A 23,537-nucleotide genomic window follows, 5' to 3' on the forward strand; every position below is an offset into this window, starting at 1 on the left:
CCAGAAAGTCTGGGTTCCAGCCCAGGGCCTACCACTAGCAGCTGTGAAGCTCTGGGCCAGTTACTTGAGTTCTTGGTTTCCTCAGCTGTTAAAAGGAAACACGAATAATACATCCCTCATAGGATTACTGTCATAAATGCAAAACATTAGCACAATGTGTGTTAAAATAATTGCCCAATACACTTTAGCTATATTTTCATTACTATCATTAGTATTATCTTCTACTCTTACTCAGGATTTGTGAAGATCACTGTGTCAAATGGATGGAAAATTTTCTTTTAATATAAACAGTAAAATAGCATTGTCTTCACGTGCAGCTTTGAAATAGTGGGGGCCATATATGGTTGTTTCCTTTTTTATGTGGACACAGAGGACTTCGTGCCAGAGGCAAGATCCCTGTAAATATTGTTGCACAAAAATCTCACTAGCTCTCTTCCCATACCACCCAATGCTGATGTCCTCACCAGATGTGGAGAACAAATGTGAAGGGAGTAGAATATTGGGTCAGTGTCCAAAGCAGGGTCTGGGCAGGACTCAGTTCCCCAGAGTCCTCTATGAACTATGGACGGTGCTCCAGCCAGGCTAAGGCGTGGAGCTGCCTGATATTTCCCTCCCCTGGGGACAGCATGGTCTATCCCTTTCCAAGGGCCATGGAGAGCTGAAGCCTGGTGCCCTAACCTCTGAGTCACCATCTTAAGAGATGCCTCATTTTAGAACCACCAACAAGCAGGCTCCCAAGGGATGGTGCCCCGTTCTCTACCAAGCTATCCTGGCTCCTTGGAGATCAAGGAGAGGAGGCAACTTTCCTTGTTCCCCATCATCTGTGGAACCCATTATCTTCTCCCTCATTTCAGGAGCAGCCTCAGAACAAAGTGAGACAGTCCAGCCTGGAGATGAAATCTTGCAGCTGGCTGGCACTGCCATGCAGGGCCTCACACGGTTTGAAGCCTGGAACATCATCAAGGCACTGCCTGATGGACCTGTCACGATTGTCATCAGGAGGAAAAGCCTCCAGTCCAAGGAAACTACAGCTGCTGGAGACTCCTAGGCAGGAAATGCTGAAGCCAAAGCCAATAACACACAGCTCCCATAACCGCTGATTCTCAGGGTCTCTGCTGCCGCCCCACCCAGATGGGGGAAAGCACAGGTGGGCTTCCCAGTGGCTGCTGCCCAGGCCCAGACCTTCTAGGACACCACCCAGCAAAAGGTTGTTCCTAAAGTAAGGGCAGAGTCACACTGGGGTAGCTGATACAAATTGCAGACTGTGTAAAAAGAGAGCTTAATGATAATATTGTGGTGCCACAAATAAAATGGATTTATTACAATTTCATATGCCATTCATACCTGGCTTTGCAAAATGTTTCAAGTACTGTAACTATGTCATGATTCACCCCCAAACAGTCACATTTATTTTTCTCATGAATCTGCAATGTGGGCAGAGATTGGAATGGGCAGCTCATCTCTGTTCCACTTGGCATCAGCTGGCGTCATGCAAAGTCATGCAAAGTCATGCAAAGTCTGGGACCATGTGAGATCATTCACTCATACATCTGGCCGTTGATGTTAGCTGGGAACTCACCTGGGGCTTCTGGCCTGAATGCTTATAGGTGGCCTCTCCTTGTGGCCTGGGCCTCCTCACAACATGGTGTCTGGATTCCCAGGATGAGCATCCCAGGATCGCAAGAGCCATGTAGAAGCTGCATCTTGTTTATACCTTTGCCTTGGAAGTTGCATGGCATCACCTCTACTACACTCCATCAGTTAGAGCTGACACAAACCTGCCTGGATTTAAGGGGAGAGGAAATATTGCTGGGGCCATTTATGAAAAATACAGTTTGTCACATGAAACATTTGCAAAATTGTTTTTGGTTGGATTGGAGAAGTAATCCTAGGGAAGGGTGGTGGAGCCAGTACACAGAGGAGTACAGGTGAAGCACCAAGCTCAAAGCGTGGACAGGTGTGCCGATAGAAGGAACCAGCGTGTATATGAGGGTATCAAATAAAATTGCTACTACTTACCTACCACATGCCAAGCACTGTGCTCAGGGCTAAATGGACATTGCCTTTAGTGATCACAGCAGCTTCTACGGTGTATGGTTCTGTGCCAATGTATTGATAAGAGGGCAAACACTGTGTACAGTAAATGGCTTATCCAGCTGGTGAGTGATGCGGCAGATTGAGTCCTTTCTTCTGTGATTCGGTAGAGACTATCAGCCCAAGTCGCTTTAAGCGCACAACATTATAGAGAATGCCTGAGTGCCTGGCCAAAGGGATATTTGGTTTGGCCATCTCTGGATGCCTGATTGCCAAGCTCAGGACCAGGCAATGTGACTTTGCATCAGCAACAACCAGCATCCCTTGACCAGGCCTGGGCCAGAGTATTGGCCTCTTCTCAGCCCCTGATCCTGTGAAGTAAGGATGTGGGGGAAGTCCTGGTAAGGACACAGATGAAACACAAAAAGTAGTAATTCGCAGGCCATCATCAGTGGAGCCATGTTAATGTAATCTGATGGCTTCTCTAGGGTCCACAGGAAGTGAAGAATCTGTTTCCCAGCAGTGGACTCAAAACCCAGCTGGGCTCCTAACCTTCCTGTAAACCCCTTTAGTGGCTTCATTAGAGCAGGCATTCAGCTCACTGTTCTATTCATCCCAAGGAATAATGGGCTTAGAGCAGTTTCTGTCCTGCTGGTTAACTTGTTTGGCCCATTCCATTCTGGATTTTGTCAAGCAGTAGACAAGAAACTAGACAAGAACTTGGAGGCACCATTTGTATCCACTTTTTAGACTTAATAGAAACATTGAAGATGAACATAATCTACCAACAAAAAGATGTGATTCCATTCAACACTCCCTCCCGATGACCCAGGCTGGGCAAGGAGGCCACGTGATGTGGAAGGCACATTCCTTGCCTGCACAAACTCACCATCTGTGCACGCAGTGGCCTTCCCTAAAATCAGGGAATTGTTTTAAGTCTTATCAAGCAGCCAAGGGATGAAAGAGAAGGTGGGTTTTCATCAAGACCGGAAGGTGGGGACAGGGATGAGCATGGAGCTGGCCGTGGGCCTGGGGTACCAAGAGACTCCTTGAGAGACCAGGCAAAGCAAGTGATTGGGACAGAGGTTATCTGTCCCAGGTTATCTGGGCATAGATGCAGGTGAGCCCGTGGCCCTCCCAGTACCTCCTGTCTCTGGCCTGTTTTAGAAGGTTCTCTCCTCCCCAAGGAGACACAATTCCTAGGGCCATTGAAGACATAACTATTGCCCAGGTTTCTGGTCTCTAGGCTGGGGAGGTCCTCTGGGTAGGAATCAGCAAAAAGATCTTAAAAAAAGCTCATCCATTTGCGCTCCATGATGCTGGGATTTACACTTGAGGCTTAGCTTTGCTCTGCCAACTTCTTCAGAGCTGACAAAGGATGAAGGCAATGTCATCCTCAAACACTGCAGGCATCACAGCTAACAACTGTGAAGTCATCTTCTCACCATAAAAAGGAATCCACTCCCAGGGAGCCCTACTTCTTTGCTTTGCCCCGCATTTTACTGATTCATACATTATCTCACTTGTGCCAACACTCAAGAAGCAGGCTACACTGACACTGGTATTCCTGCCTCCATATTTTCTTTCAAAGACAAATCAAAGCAGCTATATTAAGTGACTGTTCAAGAGCACACTTGGCCCAAGTGGCAGAGCTTGGACTGGATGTATGTTTTCCAGCTCCTCATCCAGGGCTCAGACCAGTTTAACCTGATGCAGTCACATGGAGGAGCACCGCAGACACAGTATGTCCCATAGGCCCAGTCAGATGCATTCTTGGTTGGCTGGCCTTCCATTTGGCTACACAGGGATGTACAAGGCGATCCCATCTTGGTAAGACCACCACCTCAGAGTATGGAGCTCAGAGGGGGCAGGCATGAAGTTTCCTTGGCTGGTGCACCTAGAATTGGCTGAACTCATGAGAAGTTGATATAGAACAGTGCTTGCCACAGAGTGGGGACTCGGTAAGCACTTAATGAATGAATGAATTCTAAGTCAATCCAAGAGTCTGATGATTTCTTGAAAAGGGTGTTAGCTAAAGGATCTTAGGCATGATTGTGGAATTTGTAGTTGCAATAGAACAGAGAGGAAGCTTTCTGTCCCCTTAACACTGAGCTGTCATGTTTTAAAGCTTGCTCACATCTTGGCACATTTAAGAGACAGTCACCCCAGGACTCAAAAATAGGGAAGTAACAGTAACACAGGGGAAATGTTTTCTGTTTGGAGGAGCAAAGGCTGAGAACACTGTGAAAACATCCTGCGCGCACAATAGTAACCTGGGTAAATGCAACGTGAAGGGATTTTAGTCACACGTGGTCTTTCTTACAAGGTGGCGGGGGTGCAGATGAGGTTGCTAGAGAATGTTAGAGGATCCCTCTCTGGATCGGAGATAGGGAAAGAAAGTTGCATGGCTGCTGAGCCCCTTCCAGGTGGCAAGGCTGTGCTCCCTGGTTCTGATGATGTGCCTGGGTGGACATGGCCCCTGTGAGTTTGTGCAGTCTTGCAGCAGGATCTAGAGGGGGGATTCCAGCCAGGGCTGCTAGACGGAGGCCTGCTCTTCCATCTTTCCTGATGGCAGGATGGTCTGGCCAAGGCCTGGAAGACAGAGACCTCCTGCCTCTGCCTCAGTAAGATGACAAGGAAAGGCAAATGCCCAAGGGAAAGAAAAAGAAGGCTCTTCTCCCCAGAGTTCCCCATGCAGACGTGAGTGCACGCTCAGTTCAGAATCACTTCCAAGAACTCATCCCTAATGCTGCAGATTTGGGCTGGAACAGATTCACACTGCCTGGTTTCACCAAGGACATGAAAGTCCACCTTGCAGGAATAAAGAGAGAAATACAAATTCATCAAATGGAAGATACATTGAAAGTGCTTTTCCTTAATGCTTATCCTGTTTTTAAACCATTATTTTCCAAGTTGACACCTTTTTTAAGGAAAAAAAAATATTTTGCGGCATTAAAGCCATATACAAGGTCTATATCAGAAAAATATATTTGGGTGTCTGCAGCATAGGACTGAGGGAGCTGTACATGCTTAAAAGGCAACAGGGCCTGGTTTTCAGTGGCGATGATGATTCTCTATGACAGTCAGGGAAACGTGGTCTCTGAGAGTGATGGGCACATAAAGGCTTGGGGCCAGAGTGCATCGCATGGTGTCCAGGCCGAGTCCCTGTCAGATGGTTAGAGGCCTGGGTCTACCCTGCCAGGAGAGGCATGTTTGGGTAACAAGCAGATGGAGTTTGGAGCACATGAATGGCTCATCACACGCCACCCTGAGTGGGGCAGGAAGCCGGAAAGGTGGGCTGCTGCCTCTGGTTGGCATTCTCAGAGATGCGCAGTCCATCAGCTTATTCCAAAGAGTGAACACAGGCCTCTGCATGCTCCCAGGCTCCTTGGTGTCCCAACAGCTGGAGCTCCTCGATGAGTCACGGGAGTTCTTTGCCAAGAAGTAACGATAGCATTACTCATGGAATTGCTTCACTGCTTTCTGAAGGTTGGCATAAAACCGGGTCATGCTGCGGGGGAAGAAGGAGTCCACCACGTTCTGTGGGAGGTAACCGCTGAGGTCGGTATGGAAGAATGTGACCAGGTTGGTCTTGGTGGGTTCCCTGTGAAGGCAACAGCAGAGCTGTGTTATGATCTGCAGCAGAGGTGCTGGGGACGAGTGCCAGGCAGGTGAGCAGAGCCCAGCCCAGTGGAAATGGCCATGATACAGTGATCGCGTCTCATCCCTTGCTGTGCCCTCCACCCAGGAGTCCTCTCTGGACCTGCTGATTTTCAGGATGGAAACCCATCCTGTCAGGGATGCATTCCACAGCCTCTCCAGGCCTCCGGGGAGGAAGAAGTCCCTATTCCCAGCCCAAAAAGCCCTGATTCACTCAGTAAATGCTTTCAGAGAACTCACTTTGTGCCAGGCCCTGAGAGGAACGAAGAGATCTGCCCTTCACTATTTAGGGTCTGCAACCTCCTGGGACCCTTTCAAGGGGTCCGCAAAGTTAACACTATTTTCATAACAACACTAACACCTGATTCGCCTTCTCTCACATGCATACGGTGGGGTTTTCCGGAGGTTACATGATATGTGGTATTGCAACAGACCGCATGCACAAGCAGGTATGAGTTTCTGTTAAGCCTGGCATGAAAGAGATGGGCAAAAATATAAAAACAATGCCACTCTTTTCATAGTATTTTTTGTTTTAAAAAAATACAGTTTTTTAAAATAAAAATGTTATCTATGTTAACATGAAGTGCATTTTTATGTTAAAATATTTTTAACATTTCTCAAATTTCCCAGTTACAATTTCAAATATATCAAATAATGATAGCTATAACCCCCATGAACAAAGACCCTATGAAGCCCTCAAATATATGTAAGGGTATAATAATAAAGCCTTATGCCAAAATTTTGAGAACTGCTATTTAGAGAACTGGCGAATAATTTGAGCACCTATGAAGGGATTTTGGCCAGGGGGTGGCAGAAGCTCAGAGGACGGCAGGTGGCACAGATGCTGACTGGAAGTCCAGCATCAAATGGGCACACGATGTGGAGATGGAACACAACTTGGTAGGGACATGAAGCGATCTTCACTGTGACAAACTTCTCAATGGCCAGGACAACAAAGGTGGTATGGGCTTTGTGGTGTGCATTTGGCATTTTACTTGAATGCAACTGTCCGCTCAGCCTCACCAGGAACCCCAGGTAGCACTATGCCTGCCCATCAGATGTTTCCTGACATCATGCAGGCTACAGGTTTGGAACTGGAGACCTTTTAGAATCCCACTCCCCAGGGCCAAGCACGGTGGCTCACGCCTCTAATCCCACCACTTTTGGGAGGTCGAGGCGGGTGGATCACCTGAGGTCAGGAGTTCGAAACCAGTCTGGACAACATGGTGAAACCCCATCTCTACTAAACATACAAAAATTAGCCGGGCATAGTGGCAGGTGCCTGTAATCCCAGCTACTCGGGAGGCTGAGGCAGGAGAATCGCTTGAACCTGGGAGGCGGAGGTTGCAGTGAGCCGAGATTACACCATTGCACTCCAGCCTGAGTGACAAGAGCAAAACCCCACCTCAAAAAAGAAAAAAAAAAAAAAAAAGAATCTCACTCCTCAAGTCATACAGAAGGACAACTGGGGCATGGAACAGGATGGGGCCAGCAGATCCACAAGGTGAGAGAGCGTGTGCTCCTCTGGGCTGTGGCTTTTCTCCTCTGCTTGTGCCCTGCTTCCCCAAAGAGGGTGAACTCCAGGGGACAGAGACTTCCTTCCATCTCAAAGTCTTAGCATCATCTGCACTCCACCTTTCCCTCACCCACCAACCCCTGCCCATCCCGCCTTTGCTAGGGCCTTCTCTCTCCTCCCTGCTCCTCCTCCCAATGGGCTTCCTCTGGCCTGCATCACCTCTCAGCAGCATCCTCTTTGGAAACATGAACAGGTGAGTGAGAAATGAGACTCTGTGATCATGTTTCCCTCTGGGTGAGGACTGGGCTTTGTGGTGGGTGGAATGTGTGAGAGGCCCTGTGGGATGGGACAAACTCTCTTCGTCACAGTGGCCTTGGTGAGTGGTAGCTCTTGCATGTACACCATTATGTGACAACAACAGAAAGGGCAAAAGGGGGCACAGAGAAATTGTAGGTCACCCAGTCTCCCCTCGGAAAAGGCTGGGATGAAGGCATCCACTATGGTTGCTAGAAGGATTTAATGAGAGTAGGTGTGACGCACACTTAGCATCCTTCCTGTGCACAGAGCAAGTGATCCAGAAATGATACTGTAATGCTGCCTCGACCACAGAAACAGGCTCCTCCACCTTGAGAACACCTTTCCCCCGCCCCCCGTGCCACTTGGAGCTCAACCACCACCACCTCTGGCCTCAACACCACCTCACCCCTGATGAGTCCTCTTGCCCTCTTGCTCACAGCCTCTTGCTCAAGAGAGCAAGAGGAGAGAGAAGGCCCTAGCAAAGGCGGGATGGGCAGGGGTTGGTGGGTGAGGGAGAGGGTGGAGTGCAAACGATGCTAAGGCTTTGAGATGGAAGGAAGTCCCTGTCTCTTTGGGGAAGCAGGGCATCACAGCAGTTAAGACCAAAGTCAGAGCATGTCCTGCTCAGGCCTCCCCAGTGGCTTCCCATTTTATTCAGAGGAAAGTCCCCAACAGGCTGCGGCCCCTGCTACCTCATGGGCCGAATGTCCTAGCCTCTCCTCTTGCTAACACAACACCTCCCTCTGTGCTGTTCCTCAAAGGCCCCGCTCTTGCTCCGGCTCCTGCTCCCACTTCTGGGACTTTGCATCTGCTCATCCCCCTGCCAGAATGCTCGCTCCACCAACATGCCCAAAACTTCCTGCATTTGTGCCTTGCTCAAATGTCTTATTAGGGCAACCCCCTAGATGACCCACTCACACCTTTCCCTGGCACCTTTATCTGGGTTTAGTTTTCCCCAAGGCACTTAACGTCTGATACTTACTAGAGCATCCACGAGATAGAACTACTTACATTTGTGTTTTGTCTGTCTCCTCCTGCCTTCATTGGAATCTAAGTTCTAAGAGGGCAGACACTCTAGCTGTTTTGAGACATCAATATCTGGGTTAAGAGCCCAGATTCTGGAGCCAGATGGCCAGAATGAGACTGTGGCTCTCTTACTTGCTGGCTGTGTGACCTTGGGTAAGTTACTAAACCTCTGTGTGCACCCACCATTCTTATTTTAAAAATGAGGATCACAACAGTGCCTTAGGGTTGTTATAAAAACAGTTAATTTATATGAAGTGCTTACAATAGTGGCTGACACACAGTAGTGTCGTATAAATGTTTGCTGCTGCTGCTGCTGTTATTATTGTCTGCTGAATCTAGTGTCCAGAATAGGTCTATCTTCACAGAATAATAATCATTGTCACAGATTTCAGATCCACAGCCTCATGAGAATAACTGCACACAGCAGGCTCTGGAAGAAAGCTTTATAGAAAACACATGATGTTTTTAATCAAGTGGAGAGGAGTTGGAAGAGTCAACACTTGAGTTAAAACCTTCATACAGGCAGGGTTTTGTGGGACCCCAACTACCCTCTCAGCAAAATCCATGCAATCGGGCCAGGCGTGGTGACCCATGCCTGTGATCACAGCACTTTGGGAGGCCAAGACAGGGGAATCATTTGAGGTCAGGGGTTCGAGACCAGCCTGGACAACATGGTGAAACCCCAGCTCTACTAAAAATACAAAAATTAGCCAGGCATGGTGGCAGGCACCTGTAATCCCAGCTACTTGGGAGGCTGAGGCAGGAGAATCGCTTGAGTCTGGGAGGCAGAGGTTGTAGTGAGCCAAGATTGCACCACTGCACTCTGGCCTGGGTGACAGCCAAACTCCATCTCAAAAAAAAAAAAAAAAAAGAAGTCCATGTGATACCTTTGCTACCTGGCATGACGGCATGATGCTACCCATTATATTGTGCCTTCCACCAAAAAGAAGACAGCAATGGGATTCAGCCCCTCAGAAGAAAGGATTCTGCCTCTTATTCTGAAAATTCCTCTCTGTCAGACCCGGCACCATTGAAAGGTGAGTCTTAGCATCTGACTACCAGGTGGGAGAGGACAAGGAAATGAGCCCAGGCGATCCAGGGCACCTATATATTGGGAGAACTGAAACTGAGTGCAGGTGTGTATGTTTGTGTGTGGTAGAGCACAGCTGTGCTATTTTCAAACTCAAAATTTTGTCACATCTAAGAAAAGTCTTCACATGATGTCTGAAAAGCCAGCTTAGCAAAGAGGGTAACATAAAGGTGCTAGGTCTGGGCTTGGTATAATCCCATGACACTGAGGCCCACCTCCTGGGACAACGTGGTAGAAGCACAGACCCCTTCCCTCCAGGTGTCTGTATGGAGACTGCAGGGAACACCGGGACACACCTGCAAGGCACACTTTCTTTTGCTGTCAACTTACATGATTCCCAGGATAAACAAGGGACCTTCAGGTAATTCATTACACAGAAATTTCCTGGCAAGAGCCCGGCCATGACCTGTGGCAAAATGGGAACAGAGAGTCCCCCGGGGTCAATTCTGAGGCTGACTTACAGTGTGGTCTCAGAACTGCCCTTTAGGCCCGAGTTCTGCCACATTCCTTGCTGAGGAGAGATGATCACTGAGTGAAATGTGGGGTGGGGACTGCTATCCTCAAAGCTGCTACTGCCTGGCGGAGGGTATTCAGGGAAGACTCAGAGCATAGACCCTGCCCTGCCAACCTCCTAGCCTTTGAGTCAGGCAGGACACATCACTGAACCTCCCCAAACCTCAGTTTCCTCATTTGCTAAATAGACCGTGACATTTGCTTAATCTGGAGGCTGCAGGGAAAATTTCCTGCATCAAAAATAAGAGTAACGCCTCCCCTCAATTCTTTCCCATGTGCCAGATACTCTCAGGAGGTTCTGCTTACGCAGATGTGTGTGAAAGTATTTTGTATCATCACGATCTAAAGAGCTATAAGGCATTTTTCTTCTTTTGAATCGTAGTCAAAGTGCCCCTTTTCACAGAAGATCCACGGGGAAGTCACAGTTAGGTCTGAGCCAGGTACCTGAATGCAGGAAATTATCCTTACCCTGGAAGAGGTTCACAGAAGCAACCACAAGGATGGTTAAATCCTCTCACAAAACCTGGCTTTGGGGGACATAACGGATGTTCCACATGGGTGGCTGAAAGACAGTGCAGAATGTCAGTGAGTTACAACTTCAGACCGTCAGGCCACTGCCACTGGGGTGCCATAGAGCACACAGACCGGACTACCTGCAGCCCTGGAGTCTATGAGGGACTCCTGCCTCTTGGCGCGAGTTCCCCCTACTCCCACCCTACTGCCCCTTACACTCACACATACAAATACACTCTCACATGCGTGTACACAAACTCTCACACATGCACACACACACTTGCACTCACACACACTCACTCATCCACATTCATGCATAAACATGCACATAGCTTTCCCAAGCTTGTCAAGAATATCAGAGAAAAGAACATTCTAGAACACAAGGTTTGGGAGTGGGAGGAGGCAGCTGCCTCTCTCAAATCTCAGCCAGGAGAGGCATGGATGCGTCCAACTCTCCCACGTAGAAGAATTGGAGGAATGGCAGGGGCTGTGCAGAGGCAGGAGCCCTGCTCCTCACTGGGCATTAAGGGAGTGGACAGCATCCAAACCCTCAAGAAGACACAGCCATAGATTTTGCACACAAGTTTTTTGCCACCCAACTAACCCACATGTCTACAGCACACACCATGAGCTTCAGCAGAAAAAAAAAGGGCACTGGAAAACCATGACTTGAACATAGAATTACTGGCATGTGGACTGTCTTGCCTCAGACCCCCATGGCCCCGAATCCCCCCCAAACCCAACCAGATGAGGTAGGGGACTCAGACTGTGAGTTTCTGGTGATTTCTGGTTGCTTGCCTTTCCTTAAGGAACTGTGGGGTGCAGAAGAGAAAGCTCAATATCGCAGGAAGGCATGGCATCTCCTCCGGGCATCACTCACCGTTGGAACTGATGGTCCCATCCTCATATCTCTTGACTAGCACCAAGTCCACAAAATCTCTGGGAGAAATGAGCTTCATAGCAGCGGAGGGAGTGGAGGTTCTGCTTACACACAGAGTCTGCCAAACCAAAGAAGCATGCAGCTGTGACTGCTGGCCAGACATCTTCTCCCAACTCCCACCCCATCCCTCAAGGTCTGGGAAAGGTACTAGGACTGACAGTAGGGTGACACTATAAACAGTAAGATCCAGAGCGAGTCTTCCCAGGAACTGGGTGTCATGGAAATACACCCAGTTTGTAAGATGAGGGCTGTGACACAGGCTGCCCACAGCTGTCTAGCTGCAGACCAGAGCCATGCTGAGGTCATGTCTCACAAGTGACCATAAGAGGTACCATTTATTGAGCACCTAGTAACAGCCTGGCTGGACAAAGCTCTCAGTTGTCCCTTACCTTTAGAAATAGGAATCATTAATCCCTCCTACAGGTGAGGAAACTGACACCTAGAGAGACTAAGGAACTCAGCACGAAGCTCATGATGGAGATGGGATTTGAACAGGGCCAGAGCTAGGGAGAGGGAAGAGAGGCCACTCTTTTTTAGGGCTGACCCTGCACTTGCTCAGCCTCCTATGTTGTGCCTGGGGCAACTCTTTGGTTTACCCTAGTCCCAGCCCCAGGAGGGAATACCTTGAACCTCACTCAATCTCAGCATATCCCAGTAGTCCACACTCTCATTTTATAAACCAAGGATGCTGGGCTTTCTCCCATTCATCCCATCCTGCAAGAGAGTGGGGCCCAGGCTCTCTCGAGGTCACAATGGAGAAGTACAGGCCAGGCCTGGAATGGAACAGTCCTGGAGAGAAGTCTCAGGGTAGGTGAGAGGGGCTGGTAAAGGTCTCCATCTCTTTGTCTTTCCCCTCAGGTATTAAGACTTGGGGCACCATGTGTTGCTGCAAAACTTTTCATCAGGGACACTTTCAGCCTCAGGAAATTAATCTTCGAATGGCATGAGATGCGTGGGGGCACTTGAGCACTTTGCAATGGGTGCAATGAGAATAAATTTCCAGGAAACTACTTCGTGTTTCCTTCATCCCCTAATGACCTGCCTGGGAACAGGCTGCACCTGCACACAGGGTCTCCTTTCCCACTTGAAGAAAAGCACAGCATATGCCCCTTCATCTAGAATCATCCTATCACGAACTGTCCCAGTGTGTAAAATCCTCCAGGGTGGCAAAGGGACAATTAGGTGTGTGGGCGGCAATATATAATCAAGGCAGTACTACACGCTGGTGTTAGAATTTCATGTTTTTCCCTTTCTTAAGCATATTCCAAAACTTGGTGTTAAAAACAAGGCAATTTTGCCATTTCTAAATTCTGGTATTTTGTAACAGTAATGGCAGAAGTGATGAAAAATTTGAAAAAAAAATTATACTGCTTCCACCCCTGATGACTGCCTCCAAGTGCATCATTCCTGAGGTACAGTGTCCTGAGGTAAGATGAGGAGGACTTTGGAAAGAAATTTTGAAGACAGCAGCAGCACATGTCATAAATGCGACAAACTCATGGCATGGCCCTGTATCCTATCCATCCATCCACCTATCTATCCATCATCTATCTATTTTAGAATTAGGATATTTGAGAGTTGCCAAAAGCATGCTGAGAAATGTCAGTCTGCAAGGAAGAGCCCTTTCTCCACATTTTCATTGTTTCACTAAATGATAAAGAGCTACCACTTGGCAGTTCTCCACTTTTTTGTAAACCTGAGCTCACCAGTAGCCTTTGCTTCCCCTGTACTTTGCAGTTGTCTATTGAAAAGTTTGTATCTTTTCATGGACTTATGAGTTAATTAGAAAAAAGAGCTCCCATTCATCTCATCTAAAGATGCAAAATGTTTTACTTGTCACGTTTAATATTTATCAGAATTTATAATATAATCATGTTATTTTAATGAATTACACTCGTACCTCAATCCAATTTTTTAAAAAACAATTAGTCTTGGCCAGGCGCAGTGGCTTACACCTGTAATCCCAGCACTTTGGGGGGTCGAGGTGGGGGGATCACGAGGTCAAGAGATCGAGACCGTCCTGGCCAACATGGTGAAACTCCGTTTCTACCAAAAATACAAAAATTAGCTGGGCATGGTGGCGTGCCCTTGTAGTCCCAGCTACTTAGGAGGCTGAGGCAGGAGAATCGCTTGAACCTAGGAGGCAGAGGCTGCAGTGAGCCAAGATCACACCACTGTACTCCAGCCTAGCGACAGAGTGAGATTCCGTCTCAAAAAAAAAAAAAAAATTAGTCTCATGATTACAGGAAATATATGATTTAAAAAACTTCTATTTCTATGCATATTTATGATGCAAGATGATGACTTCCAGGAATAAACATGTATTATATTAGGATAAAATTCAGAGGGCTACGTGGAATGGAAATTTGAGTTCCAGGAAAACAGTTATATACAATTTCTGATGATTTAAAAAACTTTGTTCATGTATTTTAAATAAAAATTTATATATTATTTAGATACATCTAAAAGAATGATGTCATTGCTTTGTTCAAAACAGATTTACATGTCAAAAATGACATGCTTTGCAACTTATGAAAATTTAGTTGTAAACTAAATGTTATTAATAGACATCAACTGGATGTGTGAGGATGATGCATAATTTCTCAAAAATCTGTTGGAAGCATGTAAGCAAAAAGCGTGAAGACCCTCATACCAGAGGGTAACTGGGGTCATGCAGGTACATGGGGCTACTACTGGCCCAGGCTTCAGGGAAGTGGGTGCCAGGGGCTGAGGGTCCTGTGTTGCCTAGTGCAGCAGCCCCACACAAGGAACAGGTATGCTCCCCGCAGAGACTCTGTTTGGGGCTTCTCTCCCTCTCTGAGTCACGAGGTTTCCCACTGGGAAACTGGGCTGAGGCAGGCCTCCAATGCTGCAAGCAGTGGGCAGCCTGTGCTTGCGGGACATACCCCCTTAACAAAAGGTATCATGGACCCCTTCCAGAAGAAATGGGAGGGGGTTACTATAGCAGGGCCCAGACACTATCTAGAGATAACATGCTTGGAAAGACTTACGTCAGTGATGCTTTGGATAATTTCAAAACCGGTCACATTCTCATCCCACTTCACTCGTAGGCCTCCAACAGCTGGCTTCACACAGTCCCACACCTCCTCTAGTGTCCCATATACAATGCCTTCTCCTCGGTACCTGGAGCACAAAAAGGAATTTGACCCCAATGCATCAGTCAAACTTGTTATCTTGAGATTGTATCTAAGGACTAGAAGGTGGACCATGCCATGTCTGTCACTACTCTTTAGGACAGGCTTGCAGGGAAGGGGCTGAAACTCACGAGCCCCACCTCCCTTCAGGCCTGCAGAAATGGACAGTAAGCTTTCACAAGAATACAGTTTGCTAGAAATGATTTCATTAAAAACAGTAAGGCTTTTCTGGAGGACAAGTGATCACAGGTTATACGGTTGATTTGAATATTTTAGGAGGCAGACCCATAAAGATACCAGGAAGGGTGCGGCACCTCTGGTAAGCTTTGAAGGAGGGATGCACTTACAGGTTCCCTGGAAACTCCATAGATGGCCTCCAGGAAACTGAAACTCCATTCTGTCAAAAGGCACAGAATCACAGAATTTTAGAGCTAGAAGGGCTCTGGTCACCTGACTTAATCCCCTGTTCTACAGAAGAGGGGTAAGAGGCCTCAAGAGATACGACTCTCCAAGGCTGTGCAACCCATACGTGGAAAAGCTGGGACTAGTCTTGGGCAAAGCTGTCCCCACAGCAGAATGTGATGAAGAAAAAGATCTTAACTGGCTGACTCCAAGAGCCGCGGGTGGTTTTCAAATTAACTTAAAAGCCACCAGGCATTTTGTTTCCTTGAGCAACCAAGGGCTACTTGTTAAGTCAGAAGGGTCAAGCAAAACTATTCCCATGCTACCCTCTGGCAACGACAAAGAGAGGGGTTCATGCTGTAATGAACAGAGTAAAGGCTTTAGAGGCTGGTGTTCGGGTTCCAGTCCTAAACAGCATTCAACAGCCAGGTGACCTTGGGCAAGTCACTGAGTGAAAGGAACAGATACTTAACCACCTGAAGTCATTGTGAGCATAACAGGCCCAATCTTTTTTTTAAAGAAGAAAACAATCCCCATTGGAATCCCTCTCAATCGGGTCCAGGGGATTGGGGTGCAGAAAACAACGGGGAGAGGAGGGGCTTGGGGGCTTCTGGGGACCCGGGCTCCACGAAGCCGTCTCCGCGACCCCTTCCCGCCCAGCTCCTCACTCACGCCTTCCCGGCAAATCTTCCAGCCTGCTGTGTCCCGCCGGTACTGGAGCATCTTCTCGGCCACAGCCTCGCTCATCTGGGCTGCCAGCGCCGGGTCCATTGCGTCGGGAGCTGAGCTTAGCTGCGGGGTCGCGAGTGTTGTGAGCGGCGGCGCTGGATCCGGGGTGCCTGAAAGCTGGAGCTCTGGGAGGAGCTCGTAGCCCCGCCCCTTTCCCCGCCCCCGCTCCCGAATTGGTCCAGGCCCTCAGACGGATCCCGCCTCCCGGAGATTGGCAGGACCAGAGACCGCGGGGCCAGGCTCTCCAGTTAGCGTCAGCGCCTGGGCTGGTCCCGGACGCCTTGGGCTGGCCGGGTAAGGTCCAGCAGTATCCGCCTCCTTCCTGTCCCGCTGTGGGAGGGGCTCTGGAGCGCCGGGACTCTGAGATGGCCAATGACTGTCTGACCCGTTGGGCCGAGCCAGGTCGCGGACAACGTCGACTGTTTAAGAAGCATGGACTCTTGTCCTGAGTGCACCGAAGCTTTCAGCCTGCGGGACAGTGGTGCGATTTGCATTAGAGGTAATATTCTAGGGCGGCTGCTGCAGGGTGGGAGAGGAAATGCGCGTGGAGACTGGGCGCGTGCAATGGTGGGAGAGGTGTGGGGCAGGGGTGCGGGGAGTGGCGGTGAAGAGAAGAGGACCCATCGTAGAGTGTTTAGGAGATGGAAGGTGAAGGTCTCTGCCCCCGATTGTGGATGTTCAGAAGGAGAAAGCATCCTGACTCCCAGCCTTGGCCACCTGGCAGCTTACCTGAGGTGGAGAAGAGATAAGGTGAGTTCAGTTCTGGGCATATTTAGTTGGAGGTGCCTGAGGGGCCTTTAGTGCAGGTGTCCAGGAGTCAATGCAATGCGCTGACATCTGCGAGAGGCCCGGCTTTATTAGAGATATGGGAGTTCTCTGCTTCCAGCTGCCCTGGAGCTGCGGGGAGTGAGCCAGGGTCGCATCTTCACAATGTGAATGGCAAGGACAGCCTCGGTTTCCCCTCTTCTGTGCTATCACCAACTAAATATTTGAAAAGGTTAATACTGAGGTCTGTTTGTTTCTTTTTTGTGTACTCATTGTTTCCTTTAAACTTTCGATATAAATGTTTGGAAGAGTAGTGTAAACAAAATGACAACTTGAAAGACCTTTTTGGAAGATATGAAGGGCAGCCAGGCTGTGAAGAAGACCTGGATGGGGAATTAGGGAGCTCAAGATCTAAACCCAGTTTCACTCATTATTCTTTGAGCTTCAGTTTGCTCCAAGGTGAAATGGGATACACCATAAATGTTCCTGGCAGGGTCCAGTGGCTCACGCCTGTAATCCCAGCATTTTGGGAGGCCGAGGCAGGAGATCACTTGAACCTAGGAGTTCGAGACCAGCCTGAGCAGCATGGCGAGACTCCGTCTCTACTAAAAATACAAAAATTAGCCGGGCATGGTGGCGCGGGGCTGTAATCCCAGCTACCTGGGGGGCTGAGGTGGGAGGATCGCTTCAACCCGGGAGGCAGAGGCAGCAGTGAACCGTGATCGTGCCACTGCACTCCAGCCTGGGCTACAGAGGAAGACCCTGTCTCAAAAAGTAATAAAAACAAACAAACAAACAAATAAATGTTCCCTATGCCCTTGTGAAGAGCGAGGGAAGTAATGCATGTGAATACTCTTAGGACCCATAAAAGAAAAGACTAGTAAATTAACCCCACTAAAAAATTAAGCACATCAAAATTTCATAAAAAGTTAGACAATATGAGAAAAAAATCGGGACACACTTTAACACACAAGTTTTCTTATCGAACCAAGGGCTCATACAAATCATTAAGCAATTTTCAGACAACCCCATAGACAAAAAGAATGCATTAGACATGGAAAGATACTTTGTGGAAAAATTAATTGACATGGCTAACAAAGCTATAAAAAGATGCAGAACCTCACTCATTGTTAGGGAATTAAAAATTAAAGCAAGGAGAGGCTTTTTTTAAAACCTATTGATGGACAAACATGAAGTTTGTTTATACTCTGTGTTGGTGAGGGTATGGAGAAATAGTTGTTATACACTGGATGAGAGTATAAATGTATGCAACCTCCTGGGAACAGAATAACAACATATATTAAAATTTTACTCACTTGTTCTTTGATCCAGTGACTCTTCCTGCACAAAGATGTATAAAATTAATCTTGCAACTGGAAGCAACCTATTTACCAGTATATTAACCAAAGTTACAGAACATCCACTTAGTGGAATATTATGTAGCCATCAAAATAACCTAGCACAGATGGTAGAAAGTGGGGATGCAGCAGACCCCCAGTAGGACTATAGTAGTACTATTTGGCTCCTAGGAAATGGGAATGTCTGGATATACAAAATATTTGGAGAAGCAAACTGTCCCCGAGGCCTGTGACAAACTGGAAGTAGGAGATTGGTGAGGTCAGGGCAGCCTTCAAGCAGACCACTCATCTATTGTATCACCAGAGGCTGGTACAGGGCAGAGTGAGCAGATGGTTGGAACAGAGGGAAGGTGAGAGCTGCCCACACAGTGGTTCCCAGGGGCCTGGGACAGAAATCTATTTTGTAGTCTGTCTGAGGCTGCAGTTTGGAGCTGAAGGGGCTGGAGGAATGACTGAGCTCTGGAGATTCCATTGATCAGAGCCCTTCTCACAAGGTCCTGAGAGGCCTCCGAGTCACCCAGTTGTCCACCAGACTTCATCAAAGTCCCAGCTGAGTTTTTAATAGGTGTATATGGGGGCAGGTAGCTTCTAACTCACACCACCACCAGACAGACTATAGAGGGGGTGGTCCCAAGTGTCCACATGCTCCAATCTTACAAGGCCCTGAATAGAGTGCAGTATCTGCTTTCCACTTAGACACTGATGAAGAATTGCATGCATATTTACTAAGTTAGCTTGGGCAGGTGCTATGTGAATCTACAAATGTAAGCATGCCTGTATGTTTATTGTTTACTCAGCAATAGCTAATCGTTACTCAGCACTTACTTCTTGCTAGCCACTATCCTAAGCACTTTACCTGTATCGGGCCATTTAACTTCACAACAATACCGCAGCACCATGATATAGAGACTACTACTCCCATTTTGCAAGTTAAGAAAATGAAGATCATGTAGGGTATCCAAGGCCACATAGCTGGGAAGTGGCAGAGCTGTGGCAAACATCTGATTTCTATTTCCAAAGGCCACGTGTTTACTCATATGCTTTGCTGTCTACTATATCCTATGAGCATATGTAGTGTTAAGTGTGAAACGTGCAAAGATAAAAGAAAACAACAACCTGCAAACCCTAAAAAGAAGGAAAACACACACACAGAGTAGCTGGAAAATACTACCTTAGGCTAGGGAAGTTAGTCTTTTAGAGATGTGCAGAAAACTTTGCTCTAAGTTTCCTGGCACTCATGAATTCTGAGACAAAAGAAGTGACTAAAGGAAGCATTCTGAGGTTACTAAGATATTTACTGAACTACTCTTATCAAAAGGAATTCACTCTTTAATGGATATAACAGTCTGATCTTTGAGACTTGAGAGGAGTTTGTTATGTAGGTGTTTTAGGAGAGATTTTAATAATGCTGTGGATCATGTCCTCAATAATAGTTTGACCAAAGGCAGAAATGTACACCCCCTTGGACTGTTACTAAAATACAAAGCAATGTGGTGAAACCACAGTTATGCAAAGGCATTTTTGACAGAGTAGGTTTTTAGCTTTCTGTTGCTGCAACTTAGACAAGGGCTAGAGTTCAGGGAAGGGAAAGGGATAACTGACTAGCATGTGGTGCTTTTGTCAGGAGCTTTATGAGCTCCTTTTCACAGCGATGATGGTTGATGTCTACAGAAAAATGAACAAAGGTGTTGAATAGGCAATCGGTTCACAGAAGAGGAAATGCAAATGGCCAGTTGACTTAGAGAGAGATGATAACAATAAGAAATACAAATTAATTAAAATAAGTTGGTATAATTTTTTCATCAGATTGGCAAAAATGATACAGTGTGATAGTATCAGGCATTGGTGAGGCTACAAGAAAATGGCCCTCTCATGCCCTAGAGGAAGTGTGCACAGACGTCTGGACTCATGAGGACTAATAAAGGAGCTGCTAGTGAAAATGAACATGCTCATCTCTTATGAGCTAGGGATTTCTCTTTTAGGAGGACCGATATTCACTTCTAAGTAAACACTGGCACATGTGTGTGCCAAAAAGATACATCAAGACAGACATATAAAAGATGTTTAGTGCAACATTATTTTCAGCAGCAAAGAAGTAGAAATGATTACAATGTCCATCAGTAAAAAAAAAGGATCGATATTATGTAGTTTATTCATGTGATGAAATACTTTGCTACAGTTATGAGTTTGATCTATTTTTTGCTAGAGCTAAAAATATAAGTATGTGCGTTAATACATGCAGTATAATATTCTTTACTTAAGATGTGCTTACATATTGTTTATGGATGCTTATACGTATATACTCACACATACAACATATAAAACTATAAACAATTGACCAATGGATGTACTCCAAACTCTTGCTAGTGTGAAGGGAATGAGACTTTGTGTAGGGATTAGAGTAGGCTTTGACCGTATCTGTAATATTTTCTTTATTATTAATAGTAACAAAATGGCTAAATGGAAATGAAATAAAATTCCAATTTTGGCAGTTGTTGACTCTCACAGTAGGAATATTGGTGCTTGTCATAGTAGACTTTGCACTATTCTACGTCTTTTAAATTTATTTAAATTAAAGACCTAACCCAACAGTAAGTGCCAGAGTGCACGTGAGCTGTGTTGTGAATTGGAAAGTGATACTCATACTTTCAACCCTGCGTGTGTTTGGCCACTCTCAAATTTTCTTAGGAATGTCTCAGGACCTGCTTGCCCTTAAGTCCTAAAGAAGCACCTCCCCACTCCCACACAGACAATGGTGCTCCCACAGGTGTCTGGAGCAAAGGTCAGCCTTTTCCAAAATATGTTTTAATGTCCCAGGGAGCTTGAGGCCACAGTCCCAGACCAAGCACCAGGAAGAGAGGACCATCATCATGAACCTCCCATGAGCACCTCTATCTCAAAAGCACATTTCCATGGCATTGTAGAACATTGAGTCTTAAGCAGACCCATTTCGTGGCATTGTAGAACATTGAGTCTTAAGCAGACCCATTTCATGGCATTGTAGAACATTGAGTCTTAAGCAGACCCATTTCGTGGCATTGTAGAACACTGAATCTTCAGCAGACTGCAACCTCTTGGATTTGTCATGGCAAGATATTTGAAAATATGTCCACTCCTCTTCCTAAATTTCAGGAGAGGTGTTAATCTGTGTGTACATTTAAAATGGTGGTATTTATACAGACTTTTCTTTCAGTTTGGAATTGGTAATGAATCTTAGAATATATACCTGTGACCAGGCCATTTGTGATTCATTCATTAGGACAACTCTTTCATTTATTTGTTCACCCATTCTCATTCAACAGATGTTTATTATCTATGGTTGGCCTCCAAGATTGCTGCTCCCTAGTATACATGCCCTATATAATCTTCTTCCCTTGAGTATGCTGGCACTTGTGTATATGATGAGATTTTACTCCCAGATATAGTAAAAGTGAAGTGATTTTGAAGATGTAATGAGATCTCCACTCAGTCAACTCTGAGTTAATCAAAAGAGAGTATCTGGGTGGGCCTGACCTAATCAGGTGAGCCCTTTTAAAAAGTGGGTTCAGGTCTTCCCTGGAAGGAAAGAGATTCAAAGCTGAAGAAACACTCTCTGGCTTTGAAGATGCAAACAGCCATGTTGTGGAGAGGGCCTTGTGGCAGGGAACTGCGGGCAGCCTCTAGGAGTGGAGGGCCTCAGTCCTAGGACCTCAAAGAAATGAATTCTGCCAACAATCACCTGAGCTTGGAAGAGGACCTTGAACCTCAAATGGGATGCCAGCTCTGGCAGACACCTGGATTATAGCCTGATGAGACCCTGAGCTCAGGATCCACCTAAGCTGGGCCTGGACTCCTGATCCATGGAAACTGAGATGATAAGTCTGTGTTCTTTTAAGCCTACTAAATTTGTTATGCAGTAATAGAAAATGAATACAATATATGTCAGTGACTGAAGATGCAGAATGAATACAACACCATTCTTGCTCCAAAGACACAATCTGGTGGAGGAGACAAATGTTTAAAAGACACAATTTAGAGTGAAAAGAGTTATGGAAATTTGAATCAGGGTGTGCTCCTGGTTAACCATGGCAGATTGAACACACTGCTGCCCAAACCCTGCAGAATGCCCGTAGAAGGATCCAAGGACATCAGCCCATAAAGGTGAAGATAATGTGAAGGGGACAGGGAGCAGGGGACGTTGAGGGGTGGGGGGAACAGTGCTGTTCTTCCCTCTGGGCTCATTGGCTGGATGGTGTAAACCTGGCATTTTCTGTGGCTGTGATTTCCTTCTCCATTGACTACACGGAGGAAGCCTGTTGCCAGTAGGAGAAAATGAGGTCAACAAACATAGAAATAGAGCAGAGAGGTGAAAAGAGATTCATGAGGGTGCTTTAATGCCCTGGCTCCAGCTGGGCCTGAAGCTAGCTTGATTCCCATCCTTCCCAGTTAAGCAAACCAGCAAACCTTAGGGATAAATCATGGATTACTTCCAATCTAAGTGTCCTGACTCATTAATACAGATATACTGCCCAGTTAGCAGAGTAAAATAAGTTCTCAATAAATGTTAGTTCCTCTTGTCATCACTAAAATGATTATTCATGCAAACTAAGCATTGTGATATCTTTAAGGGTGGCCATCTGATCTGGGGTGCTTATTAGAGAAGATGACTTTTGTCTGTTGAAAGACAGCATTGCAATACAAACGGTTCACTCGTATCATTCCGATATCTCAGGTGAGGCTTCAGCAGGCAGGATGAGATATCTCTGGCTTGCTTATGATTTGTGGTCAACCCAAAAGGAGGCAAAGCACTGAATTCCATTGAAATGATGGCCTGATGTGCTTCTGGATGCAAAGAGCCCCACGGAAACAATCTGCTCATGTGTGGTAGTGTTACAGTAGGTAGTCAGTCAGACATGAGCAGGCAGTGGGGGTTCCTGCCAACGAAATGTTGTGGGACAATCAAAGATGGGAGACACTGAACAGAGTGAGTTCAGGAAAGGTCTTTATTAAAAGGTGATCACCTGGCTCAGTAGGACTAGCGTCCAGGAAAGTCTGAGCCCTGGACAAAGAAAGCAGCCACCTTTTAAGCAGTCAGTGGCCAGGAGCTACGTGAGGCAGGAAGCGTACTTACATAAGCGAGAGCAAAGGCAGTTGATCAGTCTTTTACATTTATCTATACTACATGTTCCACATCCCTGGGAAACCATGTTTCTGCATCAACCTTGTAACTTTGCAGCTGCGCTAAGGTGGTGAAGCAGGAACTCGCTGAGCCTCAAGGAATGTGAAACTAGCAAGTACAGATAAGGATCGCTGAGCACAGAAGGAAAAACAGGCAGTTAGTATTCTTCTTTAACTTAGACTATGGGGGAGCTACACTACACTTAGCTTTTGAAGGAAAAAGTAAAAATTTTTGGTTGTCTTTGATTATACTTGTAAAATTCATGAATTCCTTCTTCAACACAACCCCCAGGAATGTCAGGCGACCATCAGGTGATGGTCAGGTGGCTGTTAATTGTCTCTCTAAAATAATAATTGGTCACAGCTGGCACCAGGGAACGAC

At 46.7% G+C, this 23,537-nt stretch overlaps 2 protein-coding genes and 1 long non-coding RNA gene across 11 annotated transcripts in view; 2 read left to right on the forward strand and 1 right to left on the reverse strand.

Annotated features, from left to right (window-relative positions):
* IL16 (interleukin 16) overlaps window positions 1-1,325 on the forward strand; it is a 126,867-nt gene extending 125,542 nt beyond the window's left edge. For all 6 annotated transcript variants that reach the window (XM_054450801.2, XM_054450802.2, XM_063652445.1 and 3 more), the window contains one exon: window positions 855-1,325. In XM_054450801.2, coding sequence (XP_054306776.1) covers window positions 855-1,048 — 194 coding nt within the window. In that variant the 3' untranslated portion in view covers window positions 1,049-1,325. The remainder of the gene's footprint in view (window positions 1-854) is intronic.
* STARD5 (StAR related lipid transfer domain containing 5) lies at window positions 1,292-16,009 on the reverse strand. 3 transcript variants are annotated; one of them, XR_010123832.1, is made up of 7 exons: window positions 15,819-16,009; window positions 15,092-15,141; window positions 14,601-14,733; window positions 11,530-11,647; window positions 10,605-10,698; window positions 2,020-5,638; window positions 1,292-1,782 (listed from the first exon to the last, which is right to left on the reverse strand). XR_010123832.1 is itself a non-coding variant. In XM_054450806.2 (6 exons), the coding sequence occupies exons 1-6, from the start codon at window positions 15,915-15,917 to the stop codon at window positions 5,491-5,493; spliced, it is 642 nt and encodes a 213-aa protein (XP_054306781.1). In that variant the 5' UTR covers window positions 15,918-15,996; the 3' UTR covers window positions 1,292-5,490. The 3 variants fall into 3 exon arrangements, 1 of the variants encoding a protein (XP_054306781.1); XR_008494090.2 differs by lacking the exon at window positions 1,292-1,782 and adding an exon at window positions 8,796-8,974 and having other exon boundaries at window positions 5,536-5,638; window positions 15,819-15,995; XM_054450806.2 differs by having other exon boundaries at window positions 1,292-5,638; window positions 15,819-15,996.
* Window positions 16,010-16,121: 112 nt separating this feature from the next.
* The window catches only part of LOC129014135 (uncharacterized), an 85,503-nt gene continuing 78,087 nt past the window's right edge, over window positions 16,122-23,537 (forward strand). Inside the window, exon 1 of one of the 2 annotated variants that reach the window (XR_010123834.1) lies at window positions 16,122-16,374. This is a non-coding gene — a long non-coding RNA (uncharacterized LOC129014135). The remainder of the gene's footprint in view (window positions 16,375-23,537) is intronic. The other variant, XR_010123833.1, reaches the window with a different exon arrangement.

This window comes from Pongo pygmaeus, chromosome 16 (assembly GCF_028885625.2).
Source record: "Pongo pygmaeus isolate AG05252 chromosome 16, NHGRI_mPonPyg2-v2.0_pri, whole genome shotgun sequence".
NCBI classification, from domain to species: Eukaryota; Metazoa; Chordata; class Mammalia; order Primates; family Hominidae; genus Pongo; species Pongo pygmaeus.